Source organism: Paramormyrops kingsleyae, chromosome 20 (genome assembly GCF_048594095.1).
Source record: "Paramormyrops kingsleyae isolate MSU_618 chromosome 20, PKINGS_0.4, whole genome shotgun sequence".
In the NCBI taxonomy this organism is placed as follows: domain Eukaryota; kingdom Metazoa; phylum Chordata; class Actinopteri; order Osteoglossiformes; family Mormyridae; genus Paramormyrops; species Paramormyrops kingsleyae.
In genome coordinates, this window is record NC_132816.1 from 7,910,816 (window position 1) to 7,924,533 (window position 13,718).

Genomic DNA, 13,718 nt, shown 5'->3' on the forward strand with positions numbered 1-13,718 from the left:
TCATGGCGGCGCGCCGCGGGCCTGCGCAGGAGTCGGGGGAGTGTCTATTCCAGCTCCCCGCAGAGCGCCTTGGCCAAGAAAGCCGTGCTGGGCGGAAACGTAATCTGTAGCCTGCTGTCGTGTGGGTAAGAAGGAAGGTTAGATATCCAAACCATGAAAGCGATCATTCAGAGGGTTTGGAAAGCGAGCGTGACGGGTTGGTAATGCACTAAACTCCTTTTTTACGTGCGCGGCTCCGCTAGCGTTGCGCGTGGCCGGGAGCCTCGGGGCTGCTTGCGTGCCGGCGGTGTGGCGCTTATCCGGCGGCTCGTCCTGCACAATGGGCAGCCGGGCCGGTGTTCGCCGGCTTTACCGTAATACCGGCTCTCCAGCCTGCGGTCTCCGCAGTTTATAGCCTAAACTGGCGGATTTTTAAAACTGTTTCACATGCATTGAAATATCAGTGTCAGACCTGGCAGTGTCGCTTCACTTTATTGCCCGGTGTCAGTAAATACCGGGCCAGACTAGGTATTAAAACTGAAAGCAAAACATGACGCCTTTTTAACTCTTTATATACGTTTAATATAACTCTGCGATTCACATTCTTATCAACTGGCTTTCTATATCGTGTACGGGTGTGTGTTTGTTGGCACAGTAATGACATCTATATGGGTCTGCTGCTTAGTTGACTTCTAACAGAATATAATTGGATCCCTCGTTATTTGTCATGTTACTGGTTGTCCAGGCTGCGGCTCTTCGCCATAGTCTCCGAGCGCGTGTGTTTCGGGTTAAGAGCAGACCGGCTTGGTGCTTTGCCCGGATACGCCTTTAGGGGGCGCACTCGGACGGCCGGAAAGCTCGGCGACGTTGGGGGGACTCCTTTAGAGGGGTGGGGCTGGGTGGTGTACCATTACGCTTTGCTGGAGCAGGATCATATTTGTGTAATTAACTTTGAAATGTTAAGTGCCTTACAGTAATACGTTTAATCCACTGCTGTATTATATGTTATTAACATACTATTCAGCTGTGTGTTTAAATTATATGGGCATTAAAATGATGTAGGATTAACTTAGCTTGTTGAGTACTAACCATTTGTCATGGTTTTAGCTAAAGGCCCCCCCACCACCATAAATGGGAACTGGAAAGAAAGCAAAGAGATGTAGCAAACAAAGTAATTCGTAATGTTTTGCTTAGTTGTGGTTAGGATCAATCTTTTTTTCTGGTGAATAGGTGTGCTGAAAGAAGTATGTCCCATGACTGGTTTTACTGGTTTGTTGTTGGCATTGCAGTTGGAGATGAGCAGGTCAGCAGCATCGGCCGCGGCCTCTGCGTCCTGCTGGGCATCTCGGTGGAGGACACGCCGAGGGACATGGAGTACATGTGAGCAGATTCCCCCGCGCAGCGTCGCTCCCCTCCCAACGCCGGAAGTGGCCCGTCCGCCGGCGCCGATCTCTTCGCCGTGGCTCTGCCTCCCTCTCACTTCTCCCTCTGCGCTCAGGGTGCGGAAAATCCTGAACATACGGCTCTTCGAAGATGAGAACGGACGAGCCTGGAGTCGCAGCGTCATGGACCGGGAGCTGGAGGTGCTGTGCATCAGTCAGTTCACGCTCCAGTGCTACCTAAAGGGCAACAAGCCGGACTTCCATTCGGCCATGCCGGCAGAACTGGCGCAGCCCTTCTACACCAGCATGTTGGAGCAGATGAGGAGTGCTTACCGAGCAGAGCTCATCAAAGGTACGTCTGTCGTCTAATGCCACCCTGCTGCTACGCGCTGGCCTACCGCGTACTTACGTGCTAGGGAGCCTGCGAAGCTCTCGTCCTCCACATCGCGCTCCCCAGGCCCAGGCCCGGACACGTCATGCCGCTCCGCGCGCTTCAATTCTGTCACTCCGTGCCCTTTCACCTCAGTAATTAGAATGTTTCCTCGGGATGAAGTATAGCTCGTCTGCTTGTGACGGGGACAATTATAGGAAGACGCTTCCTTCCTTGTGAGGTCCCCTAGCTTAGCGTGAGATGTGTTTGTCAGGAACCTGATTAAGAACCGTCACGGGTGAGGTGGGATTTAACTGGGGCCGGTCGGTGTAATTAAGTCACCGACCGCGGTGATGATTGGCTATGGAGGGCTGGGGGGGTTGTTCTGACAGGAAGGCATGGCGGTTCTGCAGAGGGGGCAGAAGGTCAGGTTGTGAATCTGTCGCACAGGCGTGGACATCGGTCACCTGGCTATGCCCATATCTGAAAACAGGTGCATGGAGCTTAGGCAGTGCACAGGTGAGGGACAGATGCAGCCTGGTAGGTCAATCGGCAGCCTGTCAGTGAAGGATACAGCTACGGTGACGGCTTCCTCAGTCTGGACCTCTTTATAATGTAATTTGCGTAATGAGCTGGGGTATGTTTCCAAAAAGCATAGCTGGTAAAAACGTTGATGTCAAAATTTTAACCGAACAGTTTCCAACTATGGGAGCTTTTGAGAAATGCACCCCTGGTTGTTGGAACAGAACTCAGTCTCTAAACAAGAAGTGGTCATATTTACATTTTAATTTCATTAGCTAATGAGGCTTTTATTTATTTAGCATGACACTTTCATGCAAGGCAACTGGAGCAATTGGAGGTTGTCTTGCTCAGGAATCCAACTGTGAAATCAATCTGCCGACCTGCTGACCCTGGGATTTGAACCAATGACGTACCGTTTACGGGCAGCATACCCCACTGATCCACACGTCACCAATATTCTTCGAGGTCATGGCGGGTCCATAGCAGTGGGGTGCTTTTATGCAGCATTTATTCAAAGATTCTGGATCCTGACCACGCCCTACATAACATCCTCTGAGCTAATGACTGGAGAATTGTTCGCCCAGGCTGAGAAATGTTTATATCCCTGTCTGCCAAGGCTCGACTCACAGAGCCGCCTCCCTGTGTCAGGGGAACATTATTGCCCGCTGAGCCACAATCCTGCAGGTGCCGCACTGACATTAAGACATTTAATCAGATGCTTGCTGAAGGTACTTTTCCATACAGCTTCATCGCTGAGGGGATGCATTACCACATTTCCTTCCGTTATGTAGGGCAGCCCCTAGCTGCTCTTAGTCCTGTTTTTTGTTTTTTTTATTTTCCCCTGTAGTTGCAGTTACACGTCCGTTTTTGCAGCCTTGGTATTGACCCGGTACCCCCAGGGACTACCGCCTTGGCCCTCGGCGTGCCGTGCCGGGTTTGCGTGGCCCTCCGGCGTTCCGCGATAGGTCAGGCTGCAAGGAATGCGCCAAGAGGGAAAGTGGGCCAGCTCACAAGAGAGCGAGCGTGCGGGGCACGCCATCTGCGTGATGGGGAAGGCGGCAGCCCGCGCAGGAAATGTGATGAGGCTGCGCTTTATTCTGAGGGATTGAGACTTACCCTAGAAACGCCATATTTTCAAACACACTTTCAAGTTTGATGGAGAATTGGGCCGTATGTCTGACGATGGCAATGATAATGACGATGATGATGAATATGTTTATCAGGATGAAGGCACCTTTTTAGGTTGGAGGGTGTCCATATTGGTCCTTTCTCAGACACACCACAGTGGCAGTGTTATTCCTGAGGTTGTTCAGGTTGTTAAACCCGCACTGATAAATTTTTTAAAATTTTCAATTCCAAAAACATAACAAACATGGAAACACGTGTGCGTCTCAGAGGCTGTAGATCACGAAAATGTGAGTTTGTTGAGCTAATTTGCATTTCACCGATTGTGAAAAGCAGCTATTGCTAGCTGCATCAAGCAAACAGGTGAGTTGCATCAAGTTGCATGTCAGCTGATCGCCTCGTAGGGTGTGTTTCGTTTGTGAGTTTCCTCATACTTGATGTTAAAGGATCGAGCTTTTTGTCTCCTTGCCTTGAAGCATGTATTTTCAGTGTGACCGTGAGTTTTGTCCTGCCCAATCAAATCGCCGTGTCTGACTTATTCTTCTCTGCCAGATGGCCAGTTCGGAGCGTACATGCAGGTGCACATCCAGAACGACGGACCCGTCACCATCGAGCTGGAGTCTCCCACCGGACCCATGGACTCCAAACAGGTACTGGTGTGGTTTTGGGAGTCACTTCTCAATTCTCCTCTGGTTTTAGCAGTGGAACTGTCTACCACGCTTTGCAAACTATTCAAATATTGACGTTTCAAGAGACTGTGTTGTGTTCAAGTACAATAGAAACGTTTGTTTAGGGAAAACTAGTTTGTGGGTTAGGGTTAGTGTTGTGAGTTATACAGAGATGCAATACACAACAAATACAATAAAACCTTGGATTGCGAGTGTTTTGCAAGACGAGCAAAATTTAAAAATAAATTTTAACTTGATAAACGAGCGAGGTCTTGCAATACGAATATTATGTATACACTTTGTCTGCCTAGCGTCACGTAATCACAACTGAGCCGATGGGTCTTCTCTCTCTCTCTCTCTCTCTCGATGTGGGATTGTGGGTAATCGTTTCCCATGCTCGGTCTCAGTCGGCGTGCTTCACTCGTATAGTCAAAGTTTAGTAGAAAAGCACAAAAAAAAAGATTCCAGTGAACCAACAGATAGCAGTGATTCCGTTAATTATAGTGAAAGTCGTCCTACAAAATAACCCTCCTCTTCTCCTCTCTCGTCTCCCTCACACCATCCACGATTCTTTTCAAAGGTAAAGTGCAGGTTAATTTGTTTTATTTATTTTTACTTTATTTTTTGTATTAATAATTTTTATATGAAAATTTTTGGGTTATGGAACGAATCATCCGAGTTTCTAATGGGACAATTCGCTTTGCATAACAAGCACGTTTCTGGAACGAATTATGCTCGCAAACCAAGGTACCACTGTATTGTTCTTTTTTTTTTGAAGTGCAGGTACCACAGTTATACAGCAGGTGGTGCTATCGTCCTTGCCACCATCTGCTGAAGCAGTCCCACGTTATCAGATTGCCACACTGTAGATATACCTCTGTCGTGGCTCATGTCAAGAGAACACACTGAAGACAAAGTTAATTTCCTACATGCCGGTCGGGTCTCCTGGTTTCCCCATGAGGTCTGCGTGTCCATGTGCGTGTCTTGAGGCCGTGAAATGGATTTCCTGTGGATTTCTGAGCTCACTGAAGACTCATCCCATCTGTGTGACAGACCTCGGTTTATTATCGATTGAGACATCTCTGCTCCTAACTGAATCGACCTCTTGGCTTAAAGCCTCCAAGTCGCTCTGTATTTTTGAAGGTTTCCCTTGCTTTATGGTCATATCGCGGCTGGCCAGCTTTAAGCGCAGTCCCCACGAAGTTCCCTGGGCTGTTGCTAAATATAACGCTTATTCTGGCCCCCACCCACCTTGATCACTTTGCTGCTGCCTTACCTACCCACTGCTCTTTTATGTCGCTGTTTTCGAGGTCGAAATGCAGAGCTTGGGCCAAGGCGACTCGTGAAGGTGGAACGTAATCGGCAGCTCTGGGTCCGGTCCTGCTGCCCGTGGCACGGCCGCCCCTCCGGCCCAGCAGGAGTCCGGGGCGGTCGAAGGTCCCCTCTTACACACCCACTCCGTTTCCATGGAGACCAGCTCGTGTTTTGAGGCCGCTCTAAATATCGGTGATGTCGTTCACAGTTACACAATCGGTCAGCCGCCGGGGATGCTGGGATTTGGCCTTCTCTGAGAATCATGCTGCACAGAAATGGAGGCCCTGTGGATGGACCTATAGTTACCAAAATCTGTGTTTGGATTAATTCTTTGATCAAAAACCTAAATAGTCTTAAGTGTCATCGTATTTGATCATGGCAGGTGGGGCAGTGGGTTGTGACTTTTGCCCGTAATCAGAAGGTCATTGGTTCGAACCCCGGACTGGCAGACTGACATTGTCTTTGGATCCCTGAGCTGGGCCCTTAACCCCGAGATCCAGTCAGTTGAGTCTCAGCTTCTGACATGCATGTCTAGTGTTATACATACTGTACCGTTTGAAACTTTCGATTTGTTGCTCTGCCCAATTCCCGTTGACATTTTGGCTGATGCTCCGCTGGATTTACTCTGCTGTTTAATTGAGGCCTCTCTAGTCAGGATACCAAGCCTGGAGAACCTGAGTCATGCAGGTTCAGACCCATGAACGCGGGAGCTTGGTGAAGAGGAGAGTTTAACAGCAGAGACGAGTCTCTCTGCAGAATCAGCCACCAGCTGTTTTCTTATTGATAAGGTTTTTTTTTTTCGTGGAGGCATCGACTGAAGATTTCAGTGGATGTTCTGTGGCCTGTTTTGACACGCGGTTTAATACAATCCTTTGCTGTTTTCCCTGAGGGGCGAGTCCCTCTCTCTCAGTACCCATCCTCCTCCCCGTCTGCACATCAGCCTACTTCCAAAGGACTAACTGTGACTCTGCTTGAATGGACAACTTGCAGAAAAAGCAAGTGCATGCAAAACATTAAGTAGGCCAGCCCGCCGCTGACCTTGAAGTTCCTGCATGTTTTAAAATAAAAGTCCCCGATGAATTCCAACCCTAATGCATACACACGCACATGCGCGCCATTGCATTTTGGACTCATTCCGTGCATAAAAGTACAGTCCGTAAGTGCACGCATGTTGAAACCTCTATTTTTAAGTTCAAAAGTTCATTATTTCTTTGTATGCATTTCCCCATCTTACTAGAGCAGGCCTTGTACTTTTTGTACATTCTTTGTTTACTGTCAGGTACTTTTATTTACTTTCCAGAGTTTGCAGCGGTTTCATGCATTTAACGTTATTGTCATCTAGTTTCATTTTTGTAAATCAAATCAAAATTCATTATTTTGTCCCAAAACGCACGGTCTTCCAAAGGGGTAGTTATGTCTTAAATATAACTCTTAATCCATAAAATTTCCTTGGCATTCACCAAAGTTCTAGAACCTTCGCCAAAGGCTTGTGCTCTTGTGGTTTTGTCTGCATCCTCACGGTTCCTCTGTTTTACTGAAGGTTTCCATAGGTCACAGAAAGCTGATAGCTTCCCCCAAGCCCAGTTTACCACCTCACACCTGGCCACAGCAGAGCATCCTTCGTTTTCCTCACGGTTATTCACTTGCAGGGGATCTGATTCGGATCGAGAAGGTGCTCAGTATGCTTTCCTCTGCCCAGGCTGGAAACTAGGACTCGCTCTTGACCACTGGAGAAGTCTAGGGGCCAGGTCACCTTGGCTGTTGTGTTCATAAAAGGACCCGATGCAGTCAGTGCAGACTTTTCGTGCACCGGGCGTGAACGTCACTGCGTAGTTTTTGGGGTCAGATTTCCCGTTTGCACCTACAGTCCAAATACATGGTGATATGGAGGAGGAAAGTATATCTGTGAGAAAGTATATCTGTGAGAAACCTGTGAAACCTTCCAGAAGGACAGGCTGCAAATCATTGGGATCCTGATTGGATAAACGGAGACTGAAAACAGATGGATGGCTCTTGCATGTAGTAAGCGGTACAGGGAAAGTGAAAATGTTTTTGGGTGTTTTAATGCTGTTCATGATAATTAACTCATTCATAATATTCATGTCTTAACAAATTTTCTACTCGACATCGTTGTTTTTGCTACATTGTTTCCAGGACTCCTTTATCAGCATAATTCTATGCAAAACTGTCAGGGATTCGTTACACGTTCATTGGTGACAGATTCGTTTCAAAGAGAGGAAATCATCGCTTTGCATCCTGCTGGCTTGAATTCCAGTGAAATTTCAAATGATCAAAGTCTCCTCTGTGACAAACACATGGGGGCCTCTGTAATGCAGCCATCTCTCTGCTCTCTGGAATATTCCCCTGGCCTGCAACGTCAGAAAGTGCTTTTTAGCAGCATATGCAGTTGTGGTGGCCCGTATGAGGATGCCTTACTGTCTGACCTGCTCGGCATAGGCAAGTAAGCACGCCGCAGGGTAACCTAACGGTCGCGGTTCTGTCCGAGTTTGAAATTACTTTCCTGTCTGCTCCAGGGATGAACTGTAGAGGCACGATTCTGAAAACCTCAGTGTTGTGTGACAGACTCAATGTAGGCTTCTGAGCCTAGCTTGTACAGTCTGCGATGGCCTTCTAGCTAATCTGTGCAGCTTCTAATAAGCAGTTTTTACACAGTTTGTCCTCACTACCCTCTCGAGGACAGCAGATATTTATCAACATCTCACTGCAGTCTCCCAGAGAAGAAACCGTTTCTAGAACATTCTGTGCTATAATTTAATTTTTGCCTGTATAGAGATCATATGATCGTTGCTTATATTTACAAAAGCAAACATTAAATAATGACAACAAAAGTAGACCAATGATCGTAGCTGGTGTATGATAAGCGGAATCTGATCCTGCCTGACAGTCGTCCCTTTGGTTAGCATGTCCTCACTGGATAGGCAGACTTCACCATGCTGGCTTTCCCTCTGCTCTGCGTGTGTGGATGTGTGTTTGCACACTCTCACTGTCTCATGCACATTCATCTGGGTCCTCTGGTCTCCTCCGCAGTCCAGAGACATGCAGGCTGCTTAACTGGCTCTCCAATGCCCTCTGTGTGTGTGTGTGTGTGTGTGTGTGTGTGTGTGTGTGTGTGTGTGTCCGTCCATCCGCTGGTGAACTGGTGTCCCGTTCATGTTGTTCCCCAGCCTTGGGCCCTGTGCTGCCTGGGATGGGCTCCGGGTCCCCCCCCCCATGACCCAGTACTGGGTAAACAGCTGGAGGATGGATGCAGGGGGCTGGTTTTCTTGATTTATTTCATGTTTTGGTCTCGTAATTCCGCACCCATCGTCATTAGCTAGCTCTGTTTTTCCGCCTTTTTCACCGTTTTCTCTGTTAATGCTGAAAAGGTGCACTTTCTTTCTTTTTTCTTTTCCCCTATGTCATTATGGCAGCTGGCCAAGCAAGAGAAGCAGCAGCAACGGAAAGAGAAGACGCGGCCGAAGCCACCGTCCGAGTCGGGAAGGGAGAAGGCAGCTGCACGGCAGAGGGTGGACCCTAGTGCTAGCAGTGGGGCGGAGGGAGACGTGTCCTCGGAGAGGGAACCGTAGGCACCACCCCGGTGAGCATGGGTTGGGGTGAGTCGGGCGTGTGTCGCCGCCCTGCTGGTCGGTATCTTGCGGCCAACTGCGGGGTATTTTTAATCACAGATGCCTGGACTTGACGCTTGCTTCGGCCGGTTGACAGCTGTTGCTTTTCTGCGTGAGGACGTGTCCAGCCGTATTTATGCATTTAAATAGATTCAGATGTTAGGTGCTCATCCGTGCTCTACAGCTCGACTCTGCAATGCAGTTAGACAACATAGCGCATCTCTTTTTGGACCATAAGATGTGACTCCCTTGAAAAGGGGGAGATCATCGCTGGCGATTGGTGGGACGGGTCTGTCTTTGCTCAAGCGCGAGCAGAAGACCAAGCAGGTCCTTACACAATCACTCACATCCGTGTGGATTACTGAGGTCTGGTTATGTTTTTGGGTCCTATTTTTGACATAAACAACTGCCTGAGAACGGGAAATGCATGCGGCGCTCCGAGCGGGAGGTGCCAAACCGCGCCTGCTGCTGCAGACTGACTGACTTTCTTCTTCTCTCTGATAACTGCATCTCCTGCTTCACGCTCCGTACGCCTGTCGCTCTAATCCTCCTGCTCAGGCAGGAGTGTATAATGTGTCTGAAATATCAGTACATGCTACGGGCCTCAGAATTTCTGTGTCTAAGCTTCTCATGTGTGTACACACCCACAGCAAGCAAAATCGCATAAGCATTATCTAGGCTTGGCCGGTATCTTGTTTTCATACAGTCATACTGTCCAGGTATTATACTGCGGTTTATGCTATTATGACTGTATTTTTAAAACAGGGCAGCCTCAGTGATGAGATCCTTGCCGATAAAATTCACTGAGTGGGGGGGTCCCCGCAATGCATTTCGGCAAACCACAATACCACAGTACACACAAAATTTCATGCTATAGCTAAAATGCTACAACGATATACTGTAATACTGCCCAAGCCTAGTATTGTCTAAGTAATTCCTGGTAGATTTTTACAGAATGTAAAAAGGAACCCTTGATTGATTTAGGTGTTATTAAAATGTTTCATTCGTAATCACAGAAATGCAGTTCTTGCACACTGTAATGTTAGCTGTGAATTCCCGTAAACTGCAGTGACGATGGCGATGATGATGATTCTTGTTCTTTGTTTACAGACGACGGCTTTGATGGGACTACTGAAGTACCCAGAATGCCCTGCAGGGCTGTCACTCTCCGTGGCGGCCATCTTACTTTGATTTTACATATTTATTTATTTATTCCTTCGGAACATCGCTCTCTGGGGATCACTTCACGCCGGGAGGCCACAGAGTACTGTCCTGCTCCTGCTCTTCCTCGTCAAGGGGGATGTAGGCAGACACAGCAAAAATTAAATTAAGAATCGACCTGAGAATATGGAATTATGGCAGCCAAAGCAAACCAAGGGAAGTTTATTAGCGATCAACTGTGTATTTTTTTGCCCTTATTTAGGTCCTGGTTTTTGTTTAATTGATGTTATGTTGGCTCTTGTAAAATGGGCAGTTTGAGACCTGAGAACATTCTGTCTCAGTTATGCTATTGGCAGCCATGAATAACACTGAATTTCCAGATCAGTGATAGACTAGATAATAATTAGGAAATATTATTAATGTCTGGCAGGAGTATTGACTGGCTTCACAGGGTTCCTATCATTAAAACATATTATTAGGGTCATTGCTTATGTTACAATACCGACCAAATCAATGATTTTATGGTGTTTTGGTATGACATTCATTTCTATACTTCTATAATTTAATTTCTCAACTAGCCTGCATATTTAAAAAAAGTGATTATTATAATGATCCTTAATTTAAGATTTATTACAACATCTAAAATTTAAATCCCCAAAAAGCACAAAACCAGTCCAGTCAATCAATGCTAAGCAGGCTTCAGTTCCCATGGCTAAACTGACAGGTCACCTGCCCATTTTCCACATTTACTAAGGGGCTTTGTTTATAATGAAAAGCACTGAGTTATTTTCATAGGAAGCTCTCATGATGTGCAACTATGTAATTGTGTTACTATGGGCTATATTCTGTTTGCATGTGTATGTGTGTGAGATGGAGCCTAATCCCAAACGCAGGAAGCCTTACGTTGGCTCAGAGGACCAAGAAGCACACAGACATGCTCAGTGGTTTCTAGGTTAAGCTGTATTTCCCCCCCCTCCCCCAACCCACCACCCCCCGCTGCCTGGGAGGGGCGTGGCGGCTTGTCGTAAGCATTCCCTATGATGTAGGAGCTTGCGCCTACTAGCTCAGACACACGCTGCCTCTTTGTGTTGTGACGCCCTGCAGTGTGTAGTGACGCCTGCGTGTTTGTGCGTGAAGCTGAGTAGGTCCATCTGGGCCACCGGAGGACTGTAACTCTTGAGGGTGGTAAGACCTGGGACCAGCTTTGCTCCTTTTCCAATCAAATGCTGTCTTCTGATTCTTTTTTCAGCACAAAAATAAAAGCTTCTGAATCAGTTATTTATCACATAAAATTGCCTGTGTGTAGTTTACTGTGTGACCTACAGCTATTATTAGTTACCCTTATTTACTATACATATGTACAAACTAAATATACATCATAGTGTTCTTCACTAATCACATTACTCTCTTTGGAGAGTAAGTACAGCAAATGTGCTGGTAAACTTCACACTAGAAGTTCAAAGCCTGAGCAATCAGTAATGGATCCCTTTCCCTTAAATTCTTTGTGATATAGCCTCTGTGTGTATGGTGTAGTAAATGTGGATCCCTTTCCCTTGATCTCTTTTGTGATATAGCCTCTGCGTATGGTTCAGTAAATGTGGATCCCTTTCCCTTGATCCCTTTTGTGATATAGCCTCTGCGTATGGTTCAGTAAATGTGGATCCCTTTCCCTTGATCCCTTTTGTGATATAGCCTCTGCGTATGGTTCAGTAAATGTGGATCCCTTTCCCTTGATCCCTTTTGTGATATAGCCTCTGCGTATGGTTCAGTAAATGTGGATCCCTTTCCCTTGATCCCTTTTGTGATATAGCCTCTGTGTATGGTTCAGTAAATGTGGATCCCTTTCCCTTGATCCCTTTTGTGATATAGCCTCTGCGTATGGTTCAGTAAATGTGGATCCCTTTCCCTTGATCCCTTTTGTGATATAGCCTCTGCGTATGGTTCAGTAAATGTGGATCCCTTTCCCTTGATCCCTTTTGTGATATAGCCTCTGTGTGTATGGTTCAGTAAATGTGGATCCCTTTCCCTTGATCCCTTTTGTGATATAGCCTCTGTGTGTATGGTTCAGTAAATGTGGATCCCTTTCCCTTGATCCCTTTTGTGATATAGCCTCTGTGTGTATGGTTCAGTAAATGTGGATCCCTCTCCCTTGATCCCTTTTGTGATATAGCCTCTGTGTGTATGGTTCAGTAAACGTGGATCCCTTTCCCTTGATCCCTTTTGTGATATAGGCCTTTTTTGCATGTACATTTCACTTATTTTCTAATAATGATATGCAAATGGGGAGGGGGGGGATACAAAATCTGGGTTGCTTGGCCCCCTGGCAGACAGAGGAACAGGCCCCCTCTGATTTAGCCGTAACATAGTGACCTTAGCAGCACATAAAGCTGAGGGAGTGAGATTGAGTATAAAGCTGACCTGCCCATGAGAGCCGCTGCCACCATGTCCGCCTCATGTGAAGGTTGACATCACACGCCACCGAGAAGCATGCATGCCCTACCTTCACCCTACCTTGTGTCTACTTGTTTTGGAGCGTAACAATGAACACTAACCTACTTTCATTTCAGACCATTGGTGTTGCATTAGCATACTTACCTCTAAATAGCTTCTCTTCAACAATCCTAAAGCTGCTGCACATTTCCACTTCCTTTTTCCGTGTCCTGTAAACGTATATTTTGTATTCTTGTTGGTTTAATTTAGGCTAATAAATGCAGCTCATGGTATGGTTTGGTTTTCTTGCATTAAGTGCGTCAGTAACAATTGGGCACATTTCAGATCTTGAGAAGGGTCTCATGTTTTTCTTTTAGTTGTTAAATTCATGCCAGGGACCTCATTACCCTTAGGGGTGGTACTTAAGTTGCTCCTTAAATTTTGATTTATTTTATTTATGCATTATACTCTACATATTTTGTGTTCAGTGTCTGGTGAAAGTAATATCTAGATATCAGGTAATATTGAAGCCAATGACGAACCACATTTACATGTGTTAGCGTCTTGTGTTAGGAATCAAACCTCTCACAAACCCAAATCCACTGTGTGCCACAATCCAGCCCCGAAGCGCTTGAGACAGACTCCCGTCTGTTGATAGGTAGGAAGTCCTTGAGATCATAGCTATGCAGGTGGAGATGCCCCGATTGCAGGAACCTCTGCAAATGGGGCAGCTGTCTTTTGCCACTGATGAGTAGGAATTAGAAGTCACTCTCCATACGCCCACAAAGACAGTACGTCAGAGGGAGATGTTTGCATAAGCCCCGGCTCCGCTGTGTCCTTGTGATGTAACGCATTGTGTAAGCTGGGTGGTTTTAATGTAGGACTCCATCAGTTCAGTTTATCTAGGTCTTCCTGCCTCATGCCTCAGAGCTACCAGGTTCCTGCTCGTCAGTGTTAACAAACCATCTATTGTGAAATGAATCCAGAACCTCCAGCTGCAACCTTCTCATAAAGCAGATTGAGTCGAATTCAGTGACGTTTCACTTCCTTGCCTTACATCACTGGTACTGTCCACAGTAGGCTTGTCTCAAAAAGATGTCCGCCACACTTGTTTAAACATTTCAGCAGTCCTTGAAAATAT

The 13,718-nt window shown here is 46.6% G+C and overlaps 1 protein-coding gene across 2 annotated transcripts; it reads left to right on the plus strand.

The window, feature by feature from the left end:
• On the plus strand, positions 1 to 12,870 carry dtd1 (D-aminoacyl-tRNA deacylase 1). Of its 2 annotated transcripts, none has more exons than XM_023824893.2 (6): positions 1 to 125; positions 1,269 to 1,359; positions 1,478 to 1,713; positions 3,931 to 4,028; positions 8,792 to 8,958; positions 10,097 to 12,870. In XM_023824893.2, exons 2-5 carry the CDS (start codon positions 1,349 to 1,351, stop codon positions 8,945 to 8,947), a joined length of 501 nt encoding a protein of 166 aa, XP_023680661.1. In that variant the 5' UTR covers positions 1 to 125; positions 1,269 to 1,348; the 3' UTR covers positions 8,948 to 8,958; positions 10,097 to 12,870. The 2 variants fall into 2 exon arrangements, with proteins under 2 accessions (XP_023680661.1, XP_023680660.1); XM_023824892.2 differs by having other exon boundaries at positions 35 to 196.
• The last annotated feature ends 848 nt before the right edge of the window (positions 12,871 to 13,718 follow it).